Raw genomic sequence first — 24719 nt, forward strand, 5'->3', positions numbered from 1 at the left:
GGCGGTGAGCACCTTTATTCGGTCTCTAGCGAGCGGCGGTGGCCGCGGGACCGGCCCCGCAGCGCGACCCGGGCGCAGCCGGGCGGGGAGGAACAGGCACGGCCAGCACCGGGACCGGTACCGGCACCGGCACCGGGCGGGAGAGGAGATGGGCACAGGGGGACAGAGCAAGGGACAGGCATGGTCGTCCTGGAGGACAGGCACGGCTGGCACAGGGGACTGAGGATCAAGCCAGCATGGCCAGCCAAAAGAACAAGGCAGAAGACAGGCACGGCCAGTGGAGGGGACAGGGCAGGGGACAGGGGTGGCGATCAAGCCAGCATAGCCAGCCAAAGGGACAGGGCAAAGGACAGCATGGCCAGGGCAGGGGACAGGCGACAGGCATGGTTGCCCCAGGGCACAGGCACGGCTGGCACAGGGAACGGGTATGGCCGGTGCGTGGGTCAGGCACAGCCACCACAAGGGACAGGGCAGGGGACAGGCGTGGCCATCCCAGGGAATAGGCACAGCTGGCACAAGGGACAGGGCAAGGGACAGGCATGTCCAGAACAAGGAATAGGACAGGGAACGGGCATAACCATCACAGCTGTCCCGGCCCCCAAGGGGACCAGCCCCCAACCCCAGCCCTGCTTGGGGAAGGGGCTCAGCCGAAGCCCCGGGGCAGCAGCAATGTCCGAGCAATGTCCAGGGCTGAGCCCAGAGTGGGATTCCCTCCCCACAGCGGAGGGATGACGCCCTCAGAGCGCGCTCTCCTTGCAGGCCCCGCTGAGGCTCCGGGGGCGGCCGCGCTCCAGCCGGCGCGTGGACAGGAGCCGCCGCAGGGACGAGGTGGAGCTCAGGTCCCCGCAGCTCTGCAGGTGGATTCCTTCGTGGGGCTGCTCTGTGCCCGGCCAGGCACTCCAGGGAACCTGTAAGCCATGGGGATGGGCTGCAGCCACCAGGGATGGATGCCCTGCTTGTGACACCCCTGCTTGTGACACCCCTGCCTGTGGCACCCCTGCTTGTGACACCCGTGCAAAGACACCCCTGCCATGACACCCCTGCAATGACACCCCTGCCCATGGCACCCCTGCCTGTGGCACCCCTGCAATGACACCCCTGCAATGACACCCCTGCCCATGACACCCCTGCCCATGACACCCCTGCCCGTGGCATCCCTGCCCGTGACACCCGTGCCCGTGGCACCCCTGCCCGTGGTAGCCCTACAATGGCACCCCTGCAATGGCACCCCTGCCCGTGACACCCCTGCAATGACACCCCTGCAATGACACCCCTGCAATGACACCCTGCCCGTGACACCCCTGCCTGTGGCACCCCTGCAATGACACCCCTGCAATGTCACCCCTGCCCACGACACCCCTGCAATGACACTCCTGCAATGACACCCCTGCAATGTCACCCCTGCCTGTGACACCCCTGCAATGACACCCCTGCAAAGACACCCCTGCAATGACACCCTGCCCACGACACCCCTGCCATGGCACCCCTGCAATGTCACCCCTGCAATGACACCCCTGCAAAGACACCCCTGCCATGACACCCCTGCCATGACACCCCTGCCATGACACCCCTGCAATGATACCCCTGCAATGACACCCCTGCAATGACACCCTGCAATGTCACTCCTGCAATGTCACCCCTGCCCATGGCACCCCTGCCTGTGGCACCCCTGCAATGGCACCCTGCCCGTGGCACCCCTGCCCATGTCACCCTCCCACATTCACCCCCCTGTGCTCGACCCTCCGCGCTCCAGGGCGGCCAGTGGCACACGGGGCAGAAGGACAGAGGTGACAGGCATGGCAGAGGCGTGCATCATGCGCCCACACTGGCATTTGGGACAGGTTGGCTCCCGTAAATCTGCAGTGACTCAGGGGCAAAGCCAAAGCCATTGCAACAGGCACCATTTTCCCACCTCCAGTGGCTCCAGTGGGGATCAAGGAAAAGGAGCTGCCCCCCAGGAAGGGCTGGGCAAGGACAGAGCTGCAGGAAGAACGCTCTGCCTGCAGCCAGGGTGCCAACACAGAAACAAAGGAAGGGTGGGAAGGTGGAGGTGTTGATGGGGAGAGAAGGGAGGGTGAGTGTGGATGGTTCTCTGGGAAGAAGGAGTTGCCCATCCCCTATAGCTTCCAGAACTCACCTGTTTGTGCCCGTGGAAGCTGTGCCCAGACACCTCCGTGCCAGCTGCCAGGCTGCGCTTGGGTCTCTGCAGGAACCTGGCCACCAGCCCACGGGTGCCTCGGTAGCCCTTGAGGTCCCCCAGGGAGCGGGTGGTTGTCTTTGACAGCTGCTGTGGCACCTTTTTGCAGGGTGGCAGCTTGTTCTTCCCCACGGAGCCGGCCCGGAGCAGTGGCGGGGAGTCACAGTGGGAACGGTGGAGCAGGCAGGCCTCGGAGCACAGCCCTGCAGAGTGGGTGCTGTCAGACTTGGGACACTGCTCTGATGGACCTGTCCTCGTCATCAGACCTGGGACACTGCCCTGATGGACCTGTCCCCACTGTCAGAGTCAGGACACTGCCCTGATGGATCCACCCCCACCATCAGACCTGGGACACTGCCCTGATGAACCTCTCCCCACTGTCAGACCTGGGACAATGCTCTGACAGTCCTGTCATTGTCATCAGACCTGGGACACTGCTCTGGCAGGCACAGGACACTGCCCTGATGGATCCACCCCCACCATCAAACCTGGGACACTGTTCTGACAGCCCTGTCCTCGTCATCAGACCCAGGACATTGCTCTGACAGGCACAGGACACTGCCCTGATGGATCCACCCTCACCATCAGACCTGGGACACTGCCCTGATGAACCTCTCCCCATTGTCAGAGGCAGGACACTGCCCTGATGAACCTCTCCCCACTGTCAGAGTCAGGACACTGCTCTGACAGCCCTGTCCTCGTCATCAGACCCAGGACACTGCTCTGATGGACCTGTCCCCACTGTCAGAACCAGGACACTGCTCTGATGGACCTGTCCCCACTGTCAGAGTCAGGACACTGCTCTGATGGATCCATCCCCACCATCCCCACCATCAAACCTGGGACATTGCTCTGACAGTCCTGTCCTCATCATCAGACCCAGGACACTGCTCTGACAGGCACAGGACACTGCCCTGATGGACCTGTCCCCACTGTCAGAGTCAGGACACAGCTCTGAGGGATCCATCCCCACCATCAGACCCAGGACACTGCCCTGATGAACCTCTCCCCACTGTCAGACCCCAGGATGCTGCTCCCAGCAGACCCATCCTCAGAGGCCTGGAGTCCTGCTGTCTCCCATGCCCAGTCAGCAGGAGCAGTCCCACCATTGTTCCAGCCCCAACAGGGTGAGCTCAATCCCCAGAGGGTTACAGACACCCCATCCCATGCCCCCTTTGTATCCCAGTACATCCCAGTGCCCTGACCTGTATCAGCGGAGGAGTCGGACACGGTGTCCTCCAGTGCTTTGGTATAAAGTACTTCCCTGAAATCTGCTGGGAGCAGAGAGAGCCCTCAGGCCTCAGCAGCTGTGCACACCCCAGGCAGCACAAGCTCCCAGGCCAGCAGACCTCCCCTGCTCCCCCCATTCCTTCTAGACCGGCTCTAATCCCACCCAGCCGCAGCAAAACACAGCCAAACGCCGTGGCTGCACCGCACAGAGGCCACCATGCTCCCATCCCATCCCATCCCATGGATCCCACCCCATGGATCCCATCCCACCCCATGGATCCCATCCCATCCCATCCCATCCTATCCCATGGAACCCATCCCATGGATCCCACCTCATGGATCCTATCCCACCCCATGGATCCCATCCCATCCCATCCCATCCCATCCCAACCCAACCCATCCCACTCAGGTGTATGGATGAGTCCTCTCCCTCTCCATTGGAAGTGATCTCCTTCCCCTTCCTATTTCATTCCATCTTATCCCATCATGTTCCATCCTTTCTCCCCACCAGGTAGAAGGATGAGTCTTCTCCCTCCTAATCAGCAGGATGTGCCTGCCATGCCATGCCATGCCATGCCATGCCATGCCATGCCATGCCATGCCATGCCATGCCATGCCATGCCATGCCATGCCATGCCATGCCATCCCATCCATCCCATCCCATCCCATCCCATCCCATCCCATCCCATCCCATCCCATCCCATTCCATTGATCCCATCCCATTCCATTGATCCCATCCCATCCCATCCCATCCCATCCCATCCCATCCCATCCCATCCCATCCCATCCCATCCCATCCCATCCCATCCCATCCCATCCCATCCCATCCCATCCCATCCCATCCCATCCCATCCCATCCCATCCCATCCCACCCCACATCTGGTTGTCACCTACCAGCACGGCCAAGCATGGGCACGCCGGGGTCACTCTGTGCCCTCAGCAGCGGACGCGGGGCCAGCCCCGGGGCCGGGGACGAGGGGCAGGAGGTCTCGCTGTTGCGCCGGGGGTGGCCGGTGGCGGTGTCCGTGGGACGGCCACCCCCGCGTCCCCGCGGCGTGGAGCCCTTGTCCTTGAGGCGCACCTCGGGGAAGCAGGGCCCGGCACAACGCGCCGGCCCCACCAGCCTGTTGCAGCTGTGGGTGACGGCTCCCCCCACCAAAACGCCATCGGGGCCGGGTTCCGCGGTGGAGCAGGAGTAGGATCGCTCACCCCGCACGCGGGGCTGGGGGGTCTCCTCAAAGGGACCCTGCAAGGCCAGCGTGGGGCTGCGGGCGTGGTGGCTGCACTGCACGCAGTCCACGCTCAGGCAGTAATCGGCGCGGCTGCGCTGGATGGAGCGGAACAGGACGTAATCCACGGAGCGCATGGAGCCCTGCAGCTCCAGCAGGCACGAGTCCTCCGAGGGGCTGCTGTCCCCGGGGATGTCCATGATCTCGGACATGATCAGCGACCCGCTGTCCATGGAGACTGCAAGGAGAGGATGAGCACCGCTGAGGAGCTGCTACGGCCCCGCTGCCATCCCCGTGCCCAGGGGGAACGCTCACCTTCCCCGCTGAGCACGATGGAGGGGACACGGTCGCAGGTGCAGGCGTGGGAGCTCTCAGTCAGCTGCGAGTCGAACAGGGTGACCTGTGGGACAGCAGGCTCAGGGCTCGGCTGAGCACAAGCCCACCCTGCCCTCCCCACGGCCCCACGGCCCCCACCTGGCTGTCCCCCCGCAGCCCCATCACAGTCTCGTAGGATGGGGGGAAATCGGTTGGGTAGAGGGGCACGGGGCTGTCCATGGAGCCGTTGTAGGTGATGCTGCGGAGGTAAGAGCAGAAAAGCCACACTGGGTGGGACAAGCCCAGCCTGGGCCCCCTGCCCTGCCAGCCTTGCTCCCAGCTGGTACCTCTGAGCATCAGTCTCGGAGCTGCAGGTGTACTCAGGTGGGTAGTAGGGGGGTGGCGGCACTGGAGGCACAAACTCCTCGAAGTCCATCATGCTCTGCAGAAAGGTGTCAGGTGGGGACGTGCATTCCAACGTCACAGAGCTCGAGCGCTGTGGGACCAGCTGCGGGGAGAGGGGAGAAGGGAGAGCTGAGACCTCCTGCCCAGAGATCCAGCACGGGATGTGCATCCTGGGCTTTCATCTGCAGCTGGCTGGGGCCAGGTCCTGCCCTGGCACCCCAGGCACCACCCGTGCTCCCCAGCCCTGGGCCAGAGCTGGCACTCACCACATGGACAATGTCAAGGGAGAAGATCTGGATGCAGCACACGACAGCAGAGAGCATGCAGATGACGGTGGAGAAGATGGTCAAGCCACAGACACTGAAGAGGAGATCCTGGGGAGCAGTGGGGTGAGCTGCAGAGCCCGCAGAGCGTGGCCGCTTCCCAGGGAGCCCTTGCATCCCCCTGCTCCTCCACCTTGAGTGCCACACGGATGCTCCGGCAGTTGGGGTTGGGGAACATGGTCAGCATCTCGCTCTGCTGGCTGCAGGAGGCGGGCGGGGGCTCCGAGCGGGCCTGGCAGCAGACACACGTGTCCCTCTCCTGGGGACAAGAAACGCTGCCAGGAAGCCACCAGCACACCCAACCCCAGCCCTGCAGCTCCCCGTGTCCCCAGGGAGGCCCGGGGGTCTCTGCTCAGCCTCACCCTCTCGCAGGCCTCCAGGGTCTTCACCAGCTGCGCGTTCTGGCACGAGAGGATGGAGCCAGCCAGGCTCAGCATGACGCCCAGCACCGACAGCAGCGCGAAGAAGGCGATCTGCAGCGGGAGGAGAGGAGGGGCTGCGGGCTGCACACCCCAGAGCATGGTGGGGGTGTTCCTCAGCCTCCCCATCCTGGTCCCCCCAACACCTACCACCAAAGTGAGCGGCCGTTTCCAGGAGATGACGCCGACCAGCCCGGACAGTGCCAGCTGCAGGTGCACAAGCGCCGGGGTGAGCACGGGGAGAAGCTCTGCCAGGCAGCGGGACCCCGAGCAGCCCCTGCCCACGGGCAGAGCCCCCTGGTCCCTGCAGGCCTGAGCCAGCCCAGCAGCAGTGGGGCTGTGGGAGCAGCCCTGGCGCCACAAGATGGGAGAAACTGCTGATTCAGGGCTGGGCAGCAAAGCCAGGCCAGGATCCGTGCTGTACAATCACCACGGGGGACCCCGGGTGATGCCCTCACCCCAATCCCCAGCAGACAGAGCAGAGCCACCATCGCCACCCTGTCCCTGCCCTGTTGTCACTGTGGTGCCCCACGCCCCTCCCAGCCCAGGACAGTCCCCCCGCACCTCTTGGGGGTCCCCATCCCTCACACAGTCACCCTGGGGGAGCCCTTGGGATACTCCCACAATGCACCGCGGCAGCCACGGGCAGAGGATGGGGGAGCAGCGGGGCTGCCCTCCCCGGGGACCGGCGGCCAGCTCAGCCCCCAGGGAGCAGCGCAGCCCCTTCGGCCCCGCACTCACCGAGAAGCCGGCCCAGGACGGGCAGGAGTGACGGATTCTGGTGGAGGGAGTGATGGTGGCCGCCACCAGGCTGAAGGTGACGATGAGGACGCCCAGGATGGCTTGCACGAGACCCAGCACCAGCAGGACCTGCAGCCAGGTGCGCTGGAGGCGGAGGTGGGTGAGGCTGCGGGAGCTGCGGCCGGTCAGCGAGCGGCTGGAGTCGGTGGGGGAGGGCATGGCCGCGGCGGGCGGCGGCTCGGGGCCGGCCCCGGAGCCCCGGGGCAACCGGCGGCACCGCGCCAGGACCGCGGGGAGCGGGAGCAGCCGCTCTGCGGGAACGGGCCGGGCTCCACCTTTCGGCCTGCCGGAGGATGCTGACGGTGCCTCTTCCCTGCCCCGGGCGGGGGGGCTCGGGCAGCGCCCACGGACACGCGGAGCCGGGGCCGCCAGAAGCTCCGTGGAGTAAAAACCGGCCTCGCCAGACCGGGGCGGGCCTAGAACCGCCGACCGGACACACAGCGCGGCCCCGGGACCGCCGCCTCCTCCGTGGCCGTCGGTGGAGCGCCGGGCCCCCGCCGGGAGCTCATCCCGCCCCGCGGGGACCGGGAGCCGCCGCCCGGGACGCGGCCCCCGGGGCAGCGGCAGCAGGCGGGAGCCGCGGTCCGCACCGGAGCATCCTCCGCGGGCGGCGGGCGCAGGGTTGGGTGCCGCTACCGGGCCGGTACCGGTAGGGGAGGGCGGCTACCGGCGGTCCGTCCGCCCCGCGCCCCGCAGCCCCGGTGCCGCGGGGAGCGGCGGGCGGGGACGCCGGGACGGCGGAAGGCTGCGGACGAGCATCGCCGCCGCCGCCGCTGCCGCCGTGCCCTCGGGGACCGCCGGGAGCGGCGGGGACGGTCCCACGGGCCGGAGGATGCTTGGCCGCGCCCGCTCCGGGGCTGGCCCCGTGCGGCACGACGGGAGCTGTAGTCCACCCGCACCACCCCCGGGAGCGGCGGCACCGGCGGCACCGGCAGCGGCTCCCCCCAGCCCCGGTAGGCGCACGGAGATGGCGAAGGAACGGAGTGAACCTTCATTTATTCCTTAAATAAACCGGGAGCGCTCGGGAACAGCACACGGGGAGCAGCGAAGGAGGTGGGAGCCCCGGAGGAGCCCCGGTCGCAGCGGGACCGGGAGGGCACCGACCCCCACAGCTGAAGGCACAAAGCCTCTCGCCAGCCCCGGAGCATCCGAGAGGAGATGGACTGAAGCAGAATGCAGGAGACCTGTCCTGGGAATCCCCAGGGACACCAGGGCAGGGGACAGAGGGCAGGTAAGGGGGGCTGGCTCAGCCCCCGAGGAGCGTGAAGGCCTTGGCTGAAGGGTGCTGGGGGCAGCAAGGGGTCACAGTCCTGGAAGCGGGTGGGGAGGGGGACTGGAGGAGCTGTTCAGCCCTCCCTGGAGGCAAGGGGGTGCCATGTAAACGCCAGGGCTCCTCCTCGGCACCCAGCCCAGCTTTGGGTTCCAACAGGCGAAAGGCAGGATCCCCACAAGCAGCAGCTGCCTGAGCTCTGCCTGTCCCTGCCCTGCTCTCCTCATCCCTGGGCCTGAAGAGAGGGAGAGGATGGGGAAAGGGACAGGACAAAAGGACGAAACACCCCCTGGGGAAAGCACCAGCCCCATCCTCATCCCACTGGAGCAAGCCCCAGGAGGAAGAGGGGGATGACGTTCTTGGCGGAGCATGGGGGTCCCTGGGCACACAGGGGGGCAGGGGACCCTCCACACCCCGGGGCACACAAGTGTCATCACCAGGTGGGGAAACAGGAGAGCACAAGGAAGGCAAGTTCCAATCCCTGGAAGCAGCATTCCAGCCATCTGGAGGAGGCTCCTACCCTCAGCAGCTGGTGCTGGAAGGGCGGGCGATGGCTCAGGGCTCGTCCTCAGCACTCCCCACCCTTCTCCCCCCAGTGTGCTGAGGGGAGGGGACCAGCACAAACCAGCACAGCCTCTGTCCGTGAGGAAAGGGGGTTAAGAGCAGCAGACGATTCAGGCACCAGCACTTCCAAGCTGGGATGAGGCAGCCTCTGACAGCTGATGCACGCACGGGGATCCAGTGAAAGTGCGACTCGGGTTTCCTCTTCCTCGGGAAGAGCTCCCGTGCGCCGGGAAGGGGCAGGGCCGGGCACCCGCGGGGCTACGGGGCACGGAAGGCGTTGGTGGCCGCGCCCGCGGCGGCGTTGGCCGCGGCCGTGCGCACGGCCTGGTTGGAGAAGACCCCGGCTGCAAACTCCTCCTGGGCCTTCTGGAAGCTGGCACCCGTGCGGCGGTACAGAGAGTGGATCTGAGGGCAGGAGCAGGGAGTAAACAGAGTTGTGATGGCCCAAACCTCCCCACAAAGTGACAGCTCTAGGTTTTGATCCTAACCCACCTTTTTCAGCATAATGATCCCCAACACAGCCACCACAGTGAAGGACAAGGACACCAGGATCATCATCACAGCCACGGCCGTGTTAGTCCGCAGTGCTATCAGGCTCAGGATCCAGCCACTGCAAAACAAGAGGTTGTTGTCCCCAAATTCCCTCTCCCCCACCCGCCTCTTGCCTTGCCAGGGTCAGCACACGGCGCACCTGAATCCCCAGTTTGGGATGCCAATGGCCTGCAGCACATACATCACGTTCTGGGCGAAGAAGACGAAGAAGAAGACAAAGAAGTTGAAGGAACTGTCGCTCCTGGGAGGAAGAAATGGGTAAGGTTAGGCCACAGGAGGAAGCTCTCAAATTTTCCTTAAAGGAGAACGGGGAGCTCGGGGTGGAACAGAGGCAGAGGCCCCCAGGAGCCCGAGCACAGGGCTGAGGGACACACCTGAAAGCTTTGTACATGGGCCGATACCAGCAGACGAAGGAACAGGGCGTGTAGAGCAGAGCCCAGAGGATGGAGAGGCCAAACCCAGACCCGGACGTGGGATCCACGCAGAACCAGGCGAGCGAGGCCAGGAAGTTCAAGAAGAGAGCGATGGTGCTGGCTGAGGGAGAGGAGAACTCTCAGGAACCAATCCAACCCCCACCACCACTTGTTCATCCCAATTTCCCCAGAGCAGCAGCAGCACAGGACATTCATCCTTCCACCTGCCATCAGGCTGGCCTGGAGACTCACCCATCCAGAGGTAGTACATGGTTGTCACTGTCTTCTGGAAGTCAGCGGGGATCTCCACGGGGATGTCCTGGTAGAAGCAGGGCTTCACCGGGCAGAAGGACGGCAGCGGCGGCCAGTTGTTGAGCCTCGCTGCGGATGGAAACGGGTGAGGAGAAGCGAGGAGGGCTCCAAGGGGGTTCCCATCCCCGCCCAGCCCCGCAGCCACTCACTCTGGGAGCCGCCGAGGGCCGCGTTCTGCAGCTCCCGCTCCCGCCGGTCCAGCTCCTCCGCTTTCCGGTTCAGCTCCTCCTGCCGCTTCAGCAGCTCCGCCGTGGCGGCGGCGGCCGAGGCCTGCGGAGGGGGGGGACACAAACCCTGAGCTCCCGCCGCCGCCCGAGTCCCCCCGGCCCGGCGGCGCCTCCGCCCGTACCTGCGAACCGTAGGAGCCGTAGTTCCGGGGCTCGGTGGGACTCGCCTTCCGCGGGGGCTGCGCGGCCGCCGGTACCGGGGGCGGCGGCGCTACCGAGGGGGTCTGGAACGGCGGCGGTGGCTGTAGGAGAAGAGGATAGAGGTGAGACCGCGCCAGCAGCGGGGAGCGCTCCGCTTCGCCGGGAAGACGATCCGGTGCACGGGCAGGCCCCGGTGTCCGGGCAGGCCCCGGCGCTCACCGCGTCGCTCTCGAAGGGGTTGTAGCCATCCAGCACGGCGGCGGGCCGGGGCTGCAGCGCCGCGGGGTCCTGGAAGGGGTTGTCCGGGAGCACGGCGGGGCCGCCGCGCTGGGCCATGGCCGGACCGGGGCCGGGAGCGCGCGGGACCCGCGGCACCGGCGCCAGGCCCCGCCCCTCCCCGCCGCCGATTGGCTCCGCCGCGCCGTGACGTCATCGTGGAGACCCGCCCCGCCCCGCCGCAGGGGGCCGCTGCGCACGCGCCACGGGGCGGGGCGCGCGCGTGACGCGGCCACGTGTCCCGGGGGTCACGTGCGGCGCGCCCATCTCACCCCCCCACACCCCCCCCACCGAACCCCGATTTGCTTTGGGGTCCCTCCCGACAGTGGCGGCCGGGACGGGACCCCAGACCCTCCCGGTGTCCCGGTATCCATCGCCTGTCGCCTCCCGGTGTCCCGCTATCCATCGCCCGTCGCCTCCCGGTGTCCCGGTCACACCCCAGTGTCCCGGTATCCATCGCCTGTCGCCTCCTGATATCCCACTATCCATCACCCGTCACCTCCCGGTATCCCGGTCACACCCCGGTGTCCCGGTATCCATTGCCTGTCACCTCCCGGTGTCCCTGTATCTATTGCCCGTCACCTCCCGGTGTCCCGGTCACACCCCGGTGTCCCGGTATCCATCGCCCGTCGCCTCCCGGTATCCCGCTATCCATTGCCTGTCACCTCCCGGTGTCCCGGTCACACCCCGGTGTCCCGGTATCCATCGCCCGTCACCTCCCGGTGTCCCGCTCTCCATCGCCCGTCGCCTCTCGGTGTCCCGCTATCCATTGCCTGTCACCTCCTGGTGTCCCGGTCACACCCCGGTGTCCCGGTATCCACAGCCCCCGGTTCCCCCACGGCTCCGGTCCCCGCCCAACCGGACCTGCCGGGCCAGCGGCTCCTCCTGCGTGTCCCCCCGAGGCCTCACCTCCGACCCCCGGTGCTGCTCTCTGCTCTTACCAGGCGGCCCCGGTGTCCCGGTATCCAGGCGTTACCCCGGGGGTCGCGGGGGCCGCTCCAGCAGCTGCCACCGACAGCAGCCAGGGAGTCACTTGGGGAATTTCTCCTGTGGCTCCTGGGGCAGTTATTTATAGGAATCTCCAAATCCTTCCACTCCAGCTGCTCCTGGACCGCACAGTGACCCCATCCCGGGACCAGGACACCGACCCGTTCCTGCCCGGGACCAGGACACCGACCTGTCCCTGCCCGGTCCCCTCAAAACACCCTCTGAACAGACCGAGAGTGACATATGAATCCCACAGGTGAGCCCAAACCTGGAGCAGCTCCTGGCAGAGGTAGAATCTGTGGATTTGGATTTTGGTCAGCAGCATGAATTTGTTATTTTCTTGAAGCCGATTTAATTCTCCTCCAGCCTCAGTGTGGGGCTGGGCATAGGGGCAGTGGGACAGGAGCTGCTCCTGCTGCCTCAGGAAGGTGAGGAGAGTTGGGATCACAAACCCATGGAGATCACTCAGTGTCAGTGTCACCCTTCCCCGCACTCCCTCCAGGTGAAATCAGACTTTTCCTGTCCCCTCTGCACGGTGACAGCCTGGTGGTGCCACAGCAGAGGGTTAGGCAGAGCCTGTTACCCTCTCTCAGCTGTGACACAGCCCCAAAAACGCCCAGGGAACAGCCCAAAACAAGGCCCAGCCTCCCTGCAGAGCTGGGAAAAGTCAAAAAGACACCACCAGGCCTGGGGTGGGTGTAGGACAGTTGGATGTGGGCTCCTGACAACCTCTTTTCCAACAGCCACCACCAGCAGCCAGAGGTTCCTTCAGGTGAGAGCAGCTCTCTGAGGGTCCCACTGTCCTTTCTGTGCCTCCCACCCCAAAAATGGACCCAGGCCATGAAGAAAAATCCCTGATTTTCTGCCCCACACAACAGCATCTGGTGGCCAACAGCCAACAGCAGCTCCTGCTCAGTGCAGGGATGGTGCAGCTGGATCACAAAGTTCCTTTCATCTCTCCTTTCCCCCACAGGGAACAGTAGAACAACCCCAGGCTCAGCTGCTGTCGGGCCAAACCCAGACCAGGTGCTTTATTCACTTCATATTTATTTTTCACAAAGACTGTACAAAATTCTTATAAAACTCTGGTGTGGGGATGGGCTATGACATTGATCCAAAAAATAATTCCCATGCAGTCCCACCAGTTCCATAACTTACAAGGAAACAGATAAGCTACAGAGAGCTGCGAGTCCTGGAGTATTTACACCGAGGAGGGCAGGAACAGGAGACAAAGCAACACAGGACAAGAGGTATTTACAGCACGGACACACAGGCCCCCCTCACCTCACGAGAACGGCAGCAGCGACAGCAGGTCAGGCCCGTGGTGCTCCTAGGCTGACAGAGAATCTGGGCTATTTACAGTATCTCACATATTAACAGCTTTACAAACTTGTCCAGGAAGTTCATCTCATGTATAAAAAAAAAAAAAAAACCAAAAAAAAAAAAAAACCAAAAAGAAAAGCACCAAGTGTCTGAATAGAAATCACACAGGCCTCCACGGGGGCTAGAATCCGAGGGCTGGCTGGCACCTGTGGCGTCACCGGCTGATGTCCCGGCTCGAGTCCCACATTTTTGTGCTGGGCTCCATGCCTAGCATGTCAAAGAAGGGGTGCTTGAGGGCCTCGGCCAGGGTGACACGCTTGGAGGGTTCATACTCCAGCATGCTCTCGATGAGGTCGAACAGGCGGTGGTGGTCCTCGGCCTCCGAGGTCAGGTATCGCTGCCAGGAGGAGAGGGAAAGTGAGGCTCGAGGAGGCTACACCCCGTTCTGGGATGTTCCCCAAACTCAGGGATGTTTGTTCACACCATCACTCAGCCTGCAGCTGAGCTCTGCACTCCTCTATCCAAAACTGACAGATTTTCACACACCCTCCCTTCCCCGGGCACTTCCTGAACTTTTCGTGCTCTCCTTGTCCTCCACTTCACATTAAACTCAGGCTGCTGCAGCTTCCTGTTGCTGGGACAGCCAAGGATCCCTTCAACCACTCTTCTGCTGGCCCAAACTTGCCCAGAGGGAGAATCTGAGCAGGGGCCAAGCTGCCTTACCCGCAGTGGTTTGCAATTCTCCCGAACGTAGCGTCCAGCTGAGGTGTTCTCATCCCAGTCCAGGCGGCCGTGGTAGAAATATTTCTGTTTCCTGCCAGAGTAAGAGGTGGCAGCAGGTTACACCTGAGCACAACACACCCTGCAACAGCAGCAGCGAGGTGCCAGCCCAGTGGGACACAGCAGTTCTAAAGTGGGATCTGCCCATGGAGCAGGAGGGTGGCAAACCTGCAGTGCCCAGCTGGCCTTGCTCACCTTGTCTTCCGGACCATCCGAGAAGGAATTGGCCCCAAAATCCTCTCCATCATGGCCAGGTGCTCCCGGTTGTCGTGTGTCTGGGAGAGAGAAATGTAAAGGGAAGGCATGGAACAGATTCCAGTGGTTCTGCCTCCAGCCCTGGGTATTCCCCCACCCAGAACCCCTTCCTGGCCAATGCCTTGGGTGTCTCCACAAGACTGCAGTGATGGAGGGACCCCCATCAGTCTCAGGGAAGCAGCCAGCATCCTCTCACAGCTGGGAAATACCCACACAACACAGTTCTCACCTGGAAAAGGGTGAAACCCACATAATACTCAAAGATGATGCAGCCAATACTCCACACATCACAGGGCTGGCTCCAGCCAAGCTCTGAAAAACAATGTCATTTAAATAAATGATCCAGTTACAACCCAAGAGTCCAAATCCCTCTTTCTTTTAGAAATAAATAACTGATAAAAAAAAATAAAAAATATCCCATTCCAGCCAGGCTTCTGGTGCTCTGCTGGCAATATACCGCCCACCTTATGATGGATCAAGGAATCAGCAAGGTTGGAAAAGACCTTCAAGATCACCAACTCCAACCTGTGACCAATCCCCACCTTGTCACCCAGTCCAGGACACTGAGTGCCACATGGAGCCATTCCTTGGACACCTCCAGGAATGGGGACTCCAAACCTCCCTGGGCAGCCCCTTCCAATGCCTGACCACCCTTTCCAGGAAGAAAATTCCTCCTGATGTCCAACCCTGGCCCAACTTGAGGCCATTTCTTCTTGTCCTGTCCCTTGCTCCCTGGGTGCAGAGCCCAAGCCCCCATGAGGAAGTTGTGGAGAGTGAGGGGTCCCCCCTGAACCTCCTTTTCTCCAGATGAAACAAACCCAGAATAATGACAGGGCTGTAGCCATGGTCTTCTCAGGAAACAGCACTGCCAAGCTGTTAAATCAAGCACTTCCCATCTCCCAGGGCAAACCCACAAAGCTCCTGAATGATGTGGAAGCCAAGCCCAACACTCCCCAGCCCTCAAGGGGCACCCCTACCCTGGCACAGACCCAGTGGCACCTTACCCAGGATGACTTCAGGGGCCCGGTAGTGCCTGGTGGAGACGATGGTGCTGTGATGCTCGTGGTCAAAGGTGGCACTGCCAAAATCCACCACCCTGATGGCCGTGCTCTTCACGCTCCTCTCATCCCGTTTCTGCAAGGGGCACAATGGGATCCATCACCTGGGAGCTCCAGCCCCTGCCTTACACAGCTGAGGGAACCACTGGAGGGGAGTTTTGGCAGCCCCACAGCTCGGCCCCAAACAAGCTCCCACCACCACGGGGTCACCGTGGCTCGCTCAGCACTGCCTGGCAGGTCATGCACAGCCCTGAAGGACTGCGTGGAGCCCACATATCCCCTGGGGCTGTGTCTCTCCTCTGGCAAGGTCAGGGACACCAAGAGGAGAGCCAAGTCGAGGCAGTGCGTTACCTTTTCCAGGTTGTAGGAGAGCTCGTAGTCAGAGTTCACGAAGAGGATGTTCTCTGGCTTGAGGTCAGTGTGGGTGAGTTTATTGTCATGCAGAACTGAGGGAGCAAAGAGAGTCTGGGTGAGGGGAGAGAAGCAGAACAAGGCTGCACCCCCCCTAAAAAGCCACCACTGGTTCAGTTTGCTCATACTGGCACCAGTTTAACCCACATTTCAACCTGTTGTGAACAGCCAGGCAAAGCCCAGGCCACAATGCTTCAGCAGAAGCACAAAATTTATTGTATTGATCACCAGAAGGTGAAGGGGGGTGGATGCTGGAGTGCTCTGAGCTACTGCCAGCCCACAAGCATCAGAAAATGAAGAGCACTCATTCCCAGAGGGACAGGAAGGCTCATGCTCAGAACCACAGCAAAAACTTGTTGCTCTGGGCCACCAGTTGCAGAAGTGCAACCCACTCAGCTCCCCAGGTCAGCCCAAAGCAGGGGAGAGCAGCAAGGAACACTTACACTTCACAGCCTGGCACACCTGGAAGGCCATGTGCCGTACTTGGTGGATGGGGTAAGGCAGGTAGTTGTTATCCTTCAGGAAATCAAAGGTGCTGAGCCCCAGCAGCTCGAAGGAGATGCACATGTGGCCGTGGTAGTCAAACCAGTCAAACATCCTGACACAGAGACTGACAGAAACATTCCAGTTGGGAACAGCTCTGCAGGCACTGCTCAGCTGTGTCACCCCCTGCTCAGTCTGCATCTCACAGCAAGCCAAGATGCTTCCAAAACTATCCAGGATCACATTTAACCACACAACACCAAGCACCTCTTCCACCCCAGCCCTGAAACCAGCCCTTCCTGCTGAGCACCAAGAGCACACTCACTTTGTGTTCTCAGGATCCTTCTCGTTGATTTTCTCCAGCACGTTGATTTCCAGCCGAGCAGCCTCTTTGTATTTCTCTACATTTTTGATGATTTTCAGAGCAACACGTGCACCACCCCTGCAGGAGAAACAGAAGAAAGCACAAGGTGAGCCCTGAGCAGGTAACAGGGGCTGTGCCCTGTGAAAGGGACCTTCTGAGCAGCCTCCCTTGCTCAAGCAGCTTATTATTAAGGGGTGTTCACCAAAGGTTTCCCTTTCCCTCCCTACAAAACAGCCCTGAAGCTTTCCCCAGTACACGGGCAACACAAACAGGGTGAGAGCCTGGAGCAGCAGATATTGGAAACCAGGAGACTGATTTTCCCCCCCAGGCTCCCATGGGCCAAGGCTCCATTTCCAGCTGTGGTCTCTCCTTTCCCCACATACCTCCGGTGATCCATGCACTGCACCACTCTGCCGAAGGTGCCTTCCCCCAGGGTGCTGATAATCTCATCTGGGAGGGAGAGAAGGAGAGGGAAGGAGCTGAGAGAGGGAGCAGGACCTGGCTGCAGCGATACACAGGGCAGAGGAGAATGCATTGCAACACCTAACCTGCACACAGCTGGAGAGACCGGAGCAGCGGAAGGCTGACACCGGCTGCACAAGGCAGCTGCCCTAATTCCCTGGCACTTCAGTAACAATACACAATATAAACGTAGCTTTAACAAAAGGGGAAGGAAAAGGAGAGGGTTTTTCTCTTTAATAAACAATGAAAATAAAATGAAACAGAAAGATAAGACAGATCTGCGACTGCGATGGGAGCTTAACTAGAGAGCTAAATTATGTTACGATTTGGCTGTACATCTTTCTTGTAGCCAGTCGCCGACGCGATAGATCAGATGCCCCTCGTCGTCGTCCTCCACACTCTTGGCCCTTCTGCTGCTCTGTCGACTCCGCTGCTGGCCCAGGCAGACAGGGAATTCATCATTCACCAATCAGATTTTCAAACCAGCGCAGCAGCAGCCAGCGTCACGCATTGGTTGGTTTGGAAATTCACATGGTTGTTTGAGGAGGGGTTGCAGGAGGAGATTCCCAGCCAATTCATACGGCACAGAGGAATATATAACGATAGGGATATTGCAAGGGAACATGTCAAGATACAACACACTAGCTCAGAAAAGAAAAAAACAGTTTGCTTTTCGTTGTAGCAAAAAAAAAAAAGGAAAAAAAAAAGAAAAAGGAAAAAAAAAAAAGAAAAAAGAAAAAAAAAGAACCTACAAACAGCCCCAACCCGAACCAGAGTGACAGCAGAGCTGTCAGAGTGAGGGAGCTGAGGGGCATGGAAAGGGCTGGCTGCTCTCGCTCCCACGGGGGCTCAGAGAGGAACAGCACCGGCCTTCGGGTCCTGGGGACTGCCTGAGCACGCCGAGGGCCAGAGGCCACGGGGAAGGGCTCCCCGGCCCCACGGCCGCAGCACAGCAAGGGCAGCAGGAGGCAGGTGCTGGCAGGTCCTGCACAAGCCCAGGCTGCCCCCACAGGCACCCCTATCCCACTCCAATAACCGCCCACACAGCTTCCCCCAGCCCCGACACTCAGGGAAAGATGAATTCCGAGAATTCAGAAAAGCAGCTCTAGATACAATGATCCATCCAAAACGGAAAGTTCGCAGTGACTGCCTGGGGAAAGATGGACAGTTCTTCCTAGACCCTCCCCCAAAGAAGCTGATCCTGGAAGGACTAACTTCCAGAAGAGAAGCAGAACCCAACAGGGAACAGGGACAGCCTGGGATGAGGCAGATAAGAGGTTTATGCCGGAGAAGAGAAAATTCCTGCCTTCGGTTCCTCAGCTAAGCATCCCCATACCTGGGAGCAACCAGACAGCAGATTTGGGACCCAAATCCAGCCCCCAATCCCCTCCCTGGACACAGAGCCAGAACAGACCAGACAACACTGAGAGCTCCACACACAGAGCAGAGAATGTGTCTGGGGTCTAACAGAAGTGGAAGGTGAACAGCAGAACAGACAAGAAGAGAAAGCCAGGGATGCTTCCGGGAAGAGCCTGGGATGGTTCTGCCTCCACCTGAGCTGAGTGCTTCAAAAGCTGTGCGCCTCCACAAAGCCCACATCAGCTGGGCCCACCCAGGAGGATCTAAACCCTCAGAGCCAGGGCCCGAAACAGGGACCACAGGGGCAGCCACCCGTCCCAGGCTCTCTGGGACTGGGACCAGCTGAGCGCTGGCTGTCGGAGCCTTGCACAAATCCTGCCTGGCTGGGGCTCCTCACAGCGCTCCGTGAGGAGATGCAGCACCACCCTGGGGACCCGCCAGCCTCGCAGGGCACTCCTGTCCTCCCACCTGAGAGAGGGCCTGAGCCACCCGTGCCCAGCTGGCACCACGGCGCACAGGGACGTGGGCAGGAACGCTGTGCACCGAAACTCCTCTAACACACACACACACACTCACACTTCAAGCCGACTCGGAGAGAGCTTTATAAAGTGATTTTTCTACTTACCCAGCTCAGCACCTGGGAGAGAAAGGTTACAGGGCAGGCGCGGCACGGCAGGATACTCACCGATGAGGAGCGGCTAAAGGACCGGCTGCGGCGCCGCCTCCGCCTGTGCTTACGCCGGCTGCTTTTGCAGCTCCGGTAGCTGCCCTCGCGGTCCCGGGAGCGCCGGTACTCGTAGGAGTGGCGGTACTCGGGCTCGTAGTAGGCGTCGCCCCGCTCGCGGCTGTAGTCGTTGCGCCGGTAGCTGTCACAGTAACGGCGGTCGTAGGCCCGTCGGTCTGCGGAGTGGTCGTCGTAGCTGGGCAGGGGGGGAGGTGGAGGGGTGATGTTGTTACTTTTTGGGTGTTACGAGCTCACAGAGAACCCAGCACACCCCAGATAGCTCTGCTGTCTAAAATTAACAGGATGGCTTCTGAGGTAATGCTGGAAACGGAAAAAAGTTTAATAAAAGACAAAACAGCAAAGGTCTGACAGAGAAAAACCGAGCCAGGGGTAAGAGGTTCTTGTTCCTGCTAAAACACCCCACAAAAGGGATTATTCCCTTTGTTCTCTTCTTTTTCTAGTGAGACCTCTTGGCCTGTGTCAAGTTGGGCAACCCCAGGTCTAAGGTGAAGTCCCAAAGGTCTAATGAGGTGTCTTTGTACCAAATAGAGATAAGAAACTTCTGGGCTTTTTGCCTTTTTAAGCAGACAAATAATAATTTAGTCACTCCATCAACAGAGGTCACATTCCTACATCGGGGAATGCTGAGGGGTTGGAATGGACTTGAAGATCATCATCATCACCTCTCACTAGACCAGACTGCCTTGTCCAATCTGGCCTTGAACGCTGACAGGGTTGGGGCATCCACATCCAACCTGTGTGCCAGTGTCTCACCACCCTCACAGGGAAGATCTTCCCAAGCCTAGCCTAAATTCCCTCTCTTTCAATTTGTACCCATTATTCCTTGTCCTATCACTACAGCTCCTCATGGAGGGTCCCTCTCCAGTTTCCTTGTAGGTCCCTTTTAATACTGGAAGGTGCTGTGAGGTCACACAATCTTTTCTTCTCCAGGCTGGAAAACTCTCCCAGCCCAAATTCTCTTGCAATCTTCTCTTCTTCAGGCTGGAAAACGCTCCCAGCCTAATTTCTCTCACAACCTTCTCTTCTCCAGGCTGGAAAACGCTCCCAGCCCAAATTCTCTCACAACCTTCTCTTCTCCAGGCTGGAAAACTCTCCCAGCCCAAATTCTCTCACAACCTTTTATTCTCCAAGCTGGAAAACTCTCCCAGCCCAAATTCTCTCACAACCTTCTCTTCTCCAGGCTGGAAAACTCTCCCAGCCTAATTTCTCTCACAACCTTCTCTTCTCCAGGCTGGAAAACTCTCCCAGCCCAAATTCTCTCACAACCTTCTCTTCTCCAGGCTGGAAAACTCTCCCAGCCTAATTTCTCAGGGACACTGAGGGACACTCTGAGCTGAGGACCCCAAATCTTCCTGTACTGAAACTGTGAAGGGATAAAAGCTCAGCAGGTCCCTCCTTGAAGGCACCAGCCAGAGCTGTGAACTTTGTTATTGCACCAAGATTAAACATTTTTAAGGACTGAGATGTCTGAGACTCTGCTGTGAGAAACCAGGGCTGAGCCAGTAAGAAAACTGGTCTGACTGGGACCGTGGGGTGTGCAGGGAGTCATATTGGGTCACTGAAGCCACCTCTGTGGGCTCAGTCCCAGCTCAGGAGGTGGAGTGGCACTGCCAGAGGGGCTCCTGGGTGGAAGGACAGGGAAGTTTCCCCAGGAAGGGAGTGAGGGGCTTTGGTGACAAGCACTGCCCAGGCTGTGACAGCTCAGAGCAGGCCCAGGTCACATGGAACCTGGGTGAGTATGGATGACTAGGCCATGATTAAGGGACTGAAGCATCTCTCTTAATGAGCAGAGACTGTGGGAGATGGGCCTCGTTAGTCTGGAGAAGACTGAGAGGAAATCTCATTATTGCACATCAATATCTCCAAGGCAGGTGCCAGGATGGTGCCAGACACTTTTCAGTGGTGCCCAGCAACAGAACAGGGAGCAAAACCATAAACTAAACCACACCTCAACACAGGGAAGAAGCTCTTCCCGTGGAGGGTGGCAGAGCACTGGAGCAGCTGCCCAGGGCAAGCATGGGGTCCTCTCTCTGAAGACATCCAACTCAATATCTCCAAGGCAGGTGCCAGGATGGTGCCAAACACATTTCAGTGGTGTCCAGCAACAGAACAGGGAGCAAAGCCATAAACTAAACCACACCTCAACACAGGGAAGAAGTTCTTCCCGTGGAGGGTGACAGAGCAGCTGCCCAGGGCAAGCATGGGGTCCCCTCTCTATAGACATCCCACATCAGTATCTCCAAGGCAGGTGCCAGGATGGTGCCAAACACATTTCAGTGGTGCCCAGCAACAGAACAGGGAGCAAAACCATAAATTAAACCACACCAACACTACCTCACCACAAGGAAGGGTGGCAGAGCACCAGAACAGCTACTCAGGGCGAGCCTGGCACCTCCTTCTCTGGAGACATCCCAAACCCACCCAGACGTGTCCCCGTGCCACCTGCAGTGGGTGACAGCCCAGAGGGGAGCCCTCACCTCCGGGATCGGACGTGGTAGCTGTCCTCGCGCCGGTGCCGCCGGTCCCGCTCGCTGCTGCTGGAGCGGGAGCGCGTCCGCCGCCGCTTGTGCTTGCGGCTCCGGTAGCGCTCGTGGTAACTGCCGCGGCTGCTGCGCTCCGACGAGCGGTACCTCCGGGAGTGCGGCATCTGCGGGGACAGCGGGGACGGTCAGGCACCCCTGGGGACACTGGGACACCCCTGGGGACAGCAGGGACAGTGGGGTACCCGTGGGGACAGCAGGGACCCTGTGGGGACAGCAGGGACACTGGGACACCCGTGGGGTCAGCAGGGACCCTGTGAGGATGGCAGGGACCCTGTGAGGCACCCATGGGGTCAGCAGGGACAGTGGGGTACCCGTGGGGACAGCAGGAACTGTGGGGTACCTGTAGGGACAGCAAGGACCCTGCAAGGCACCCATGGGGTCAGCAGGGATGGTCAGGCACCCCTGGGGACACTGGGACATCCCTGGGGACAGCAGGGACACTGAGACACCCGTGGGGACAGCAGGGACCCTGTGAGGCACCCATGGGGTTAGCAGAGACCCTGTGGGGACAGCAGGGACTGTGAGGCACTTGTGGGGTCAGCAGGGACCCTGTGAGGCACCTGTGGGGACAACAGGGACAGTGAGGCACCCATGGGGACAGCAGGGACCCTATGAGGAACCTGTGGGGACAGCAGGGACAGTGAGGCACTTGTGGTGTCAGCAGGGACAATGGGGCACCTGTGGGGATGGCACAGACCCTGTGAAGCCCTTGTGGGGACAACAGGGACCCACAGGGACAGTAAGGACTGTGAGGCAGCTGTGGGGACAGCAAAGACCCTGCAAGGCACCACGGGGACAGCAGGGACACTGTGAGGATGGCAGGGACCCTGTGAGGCACCCATGGGGTCAGCAGGGACTGTGAGGCACCCGTGGGGTCATCAAGGACCCTGTGAGGCTGGCAGAGACCCTGTGAGGCACCTGTGGGGACAACAGGGACCCACAGGGACAGTAGGGACTGTGAGGCAGCTGTGGGGACAGCAGGGACCCTGTGAGGCACCCATGGGGTCAGCAGTGACCCTGTGAGGCACCCGTGGGGACAGCAGGGACAGTGAGGCACCCATGGGGTCAGCAGGGACCCCATGAGGACAGCAGAGACCCTGTGAAGTCCCTGTGGGGACAACAGGGACCCACAGGGACAGCAGGGACCCTGTGAGGCACCCATGGGGTCAGCAGGGACCCCAAGAGGACAGCAGGGACCCTGTGAGGCACCTGTGGGGACAGCAGGGACAGTGAGACACCCATGGGGACAGCAGGGACCTGTGGGGCACCCGTGGGGACAGTAGGGACAGTGAGACACCCATAGGGACAGCAGGAACCTAAGCCTGACAGAAGTTCCAAAAGGTGGCCTTGAAAATAAGACCAGATACTTTGGAGAAATAGAACTATGAAAGATGCATTGTAGTAGGACCCATGAGGGGTAATTTTAAACTATTTGCTTTAAGGTATTTACAGCATGGTGTGGCTAAAACTGATAAGCCAAAAAAATGATTATAATGTACTGTAATTAAAAAAAATAATTAGAATCTGATTGTGATGGCGTGGATTATAACACCTGTATTGTCTCACCCTTCACATGAGACTGAGAATAGAATAAAAGTTTTTAAAACACCTCTCAGCTGATGCATTTCTGGGTCAGAAAAAGGCATAATCCAGAGAATAGCTCCTCAAGAGATGCCTCAGGTTTACTGCCAAGGGTGGGGAAGGGGCTTGGGGAGCACACCAGGAGCAGCTGGGGGTATTTGGTCTGTTCAGCTGGCACTGAGGAGAGATCTCAGGGGGCTTCCTCAGGACAGACAGCTCCAATCTCTGCTCTGTGACAGTGACAGCACCTCAGGGAACGGCTGGAGCTGTGTCAGGGGGGTTTAGGTTGGATTTCAGGACAAGGTTTTTCCCCCCAGAGGTTGCTGGGCACTGCCCAGGCTCCCCAGGGAATGATCCCAACCCCAGGAGGGTTTGGACAACGCTCCCAGGGATGCACAGGGTGGGGTTGTTGGGGTGTCCTGGGGAAGGACATCAGGACTTGCAAACCTTCCCTTCCCAAAGGACATCAACAAAACCCTGCAGACCCTCAGCTCTGCTCATCTGGGGGAAAATGAGAGGCTGGAGCCGAGGGGACACCGAGGTGAGGTGGCACAGCGGGCACAGCCCCTCGCACCCTGCCTCTCCAACATTCCCCACGCGGATTTTGGAATTATAGAACGTTAAATGGGAGGGACCCTCAAAGCTCACTCAGGGCCACCTTCCACTAGCCCAGCTCGCCCCGGTACTCGCCCAAACTGCCTTTAAACATCCCAGGGATGGGGCAGCCACAGCTCCTGTGGGCGATCCGTGCCACGGCCGCGAGAGAAGCCGCAATTTTCCCCCATCCAAATCGCCCCTGGCTGCGTCCCCGTCCCCGCCCTGCGCTGACATCACCGGCAGGGCTCGGACAGGCCGAACCGGCTCCGGGATGACCGGGGGAACGGGCTCGGTACCGCCAGCACCGGGGTTTTACCGGGCTGCCCCCGAGCCTCGAACCGCGGAGAGAAGGGAGCGGCGCTGGCGGCCCGCCAAGCCCCGAATCCACGGAACCAACAGCGGGGCTGGAACCGGTTTGCGGCCGCTGATGGCGGCGGCGCCGGGCGGGGCCGGAAGCACCGGGACACCGGGAGAGGGCGGGGCGGCCTCAGCGGGGAGGCCTCCACCCGGTTCCCCGGGGCCATCCAGCCGCGCTGCCCCCGCGGGAGCACCCAAAGCCGCCGATTCACACCGGGAACCACAAACCGGGAACCGCACACCGCACACCGGGCCCGCCCCGCGCCGCCCTCACCGCCCGCGGCCTACCCAGCCCGCCCCCGCCCCGCGCGGCCTCGCACCGTCCTGGCAGCCAGCCCGGTGCGCTTGTCCCACAGGAAATCCGTGATGGCGGCCGTGGGCCCCGGGGGCCCCGTTCCAGCTCCCGCCGCCGCCGCCGCCGCCGATCCGGGTCCTGCCAGCCCGCGGGGCCGCGCGCGCACGTACGCGCTCACGCACGCACGCACGCACGCAGGCGCGCGGAGCTGCGTCACGCCGCGATGGGCGGGGTTAAACACGAGGGTCCCGCCCATATCTCCTCTCGTTAAGCCACGCCCCGTTCCCCGTCCCATCAATGCTGGGTGATGTAGGAGGGGCGTGGCCTGTGTAAATCGCCCCGCCCACTCCTCCACGAAGCCACACCCCCTCTCCTGACAGCGGAGGGGCGTGGCCTATGCTGATATCCCGCCCATAAGCCACGCCCATCTCATCCCAAGCCACGC

At 61.0% G+C, this 24719-nt stretch overlaps 3 protein-coding genes and 1 long non-coding RNA gene across 10 annotated transcripts; 1 reads left to right on the forward strand and 3 right to left on the reverse strand.

Annotated features, from left to right (window-relative positions):
• ENTREP3 (endosomal transmembrane epsin interactor 3) lies at positions 1–7746 on the reverse strand. Of its 3 annotated transcripts, none has more exons than XM_030291496.4 (12): positions 6860–7746; positions 6269–6325; positions 6062–6172; positions 5833–5931; positions 5643–5750; positions 5319–5479; positions 5131–5230; positions 4972–5056; positions 4322–4894; positions 3403–3471; positions 2138–2400; positions 1–908 (listed from the first exon to the last, which is right to left on the reverse strand). In XM_030291496.4, exons 1-12 carry the CDS (start codon positions 7076–7078, stop codon positions 738–740), a joined length of 2016 nt encoding a protein of 671 aa, XP_030147356.4. In that variant the 5' UTR covers positions 7079–7746; the 3' UTR covers positions 1–737. The 3 variants fall into 3 exon arrangements, with proteins under 3 accessions (XP_030147356.4, XP_030147355.4, XP_030147353.4); XM_030291495.4 differs by having other exon boundaries at positions 3403–3468; positions 5833–5958; XM_030291493.4 differs by having other exon boundaries at positions 5833–5958.
• LOC115498474 (uncharacterized) lies at positions 6858–13122 on the forward strand. 3 transcript variants are annotated; one of them, XR_005982540.2, is made up of 4 exons: positions 6858–6998; positions 11775–11917; positions 12635–12687; positions 12798–13122. It is a non-coding gene; the product is annotated as an uncharacterized lncRNA (long non-coding RNA). The 3 variants fall into 3 exon arrangements; XR_012052010.1 differs by having other exon boundaries at positions 6877–7015; XR_012052011.1 differs by lacking the exon at positions 6858–6998 and adding an exon at positions 10394–10520.
• SCAMP3 (secretory carrier membrane protein 3) lies at positions 7899–10825 on the reverse strand. Its single transcript, XM_030291563.4, has 8 exons — positions 10618–10825; positions 10380–10499; positions 10180–10300; positions 9971–10099; positions 9680–9839; positions 9445–9546; positions 9246–9363; positions 7899–9158 (listed from the first exon to the last, which is right to left on the reverse strand). Exons 1-8 carry the CDS (start codon positions 10732–10734, stop codon positions 9012–9014), a joined length of 1014 nt encoding a protein of 337 aa, XP_030147423.4. The 5' UTR covers positions 10735–10825; the 3' UTR covers positions 7899–9011.
• On the reverse strand, positions 12692–24479 carry CLK2 (CDC like kinase 2). 3 transcript variants are annotated; one of them, XM_030291531.4, is made up of 13 exons: positions 24300–24479; positions 21379–21548; positions 18842–19076; positions 17134–17227; positions 16719–16785; positions 16297–16413; positions 15932–16098; positions 15429–15523; positions 15024–15153; positions 14249–14331; positions 13960–14039; positions 13708–13798; positions 12692–13381 (listed from the first exon to the last, which is right to left on the reverse strand). In XM_030291531.4, the coding sequence occupies exons 2-13, from the start codon at positions 21546–21548 to the stop codon at positions 13199–13201; spliced, it is 1512 nt and encodes a 503-aa protein (XP_030147391.4). In that variant the 5' UTR covers positions 24300–24479; the 3' UTR covers positions 12692–13198. The 3 variants fall into 3 exon arrangements, with proteins under 3 accessions (XP_030147391.4, XP_030147390.4, XP_030147392.4); XM_030291530.4 differs by having other exon boundaries at positions 17134–17230; XM_030291532.4 differs by lacking the exons at positions 17134–17227; positions 21379–21548; positions 24300–24479 and having other exon boundaries at positions 18842–18980.
• Positions 24480–24719: the final 240 nt, after the last annotated feature.

This window comes from Taeniopygia guttata, chromosome 25 (genome assembly GCF_048771995.1).
Source record: "Taeniopygia guttata chromosome 25, bTaeGut7.mat, whole genome shotgun sequence".
Lineage (NCBI taxonomy): Eukaryota > Metazoa > Chordata > Aves > Passeriformes > Estrildidae > Taeniopygia > Taeniopygia guttata.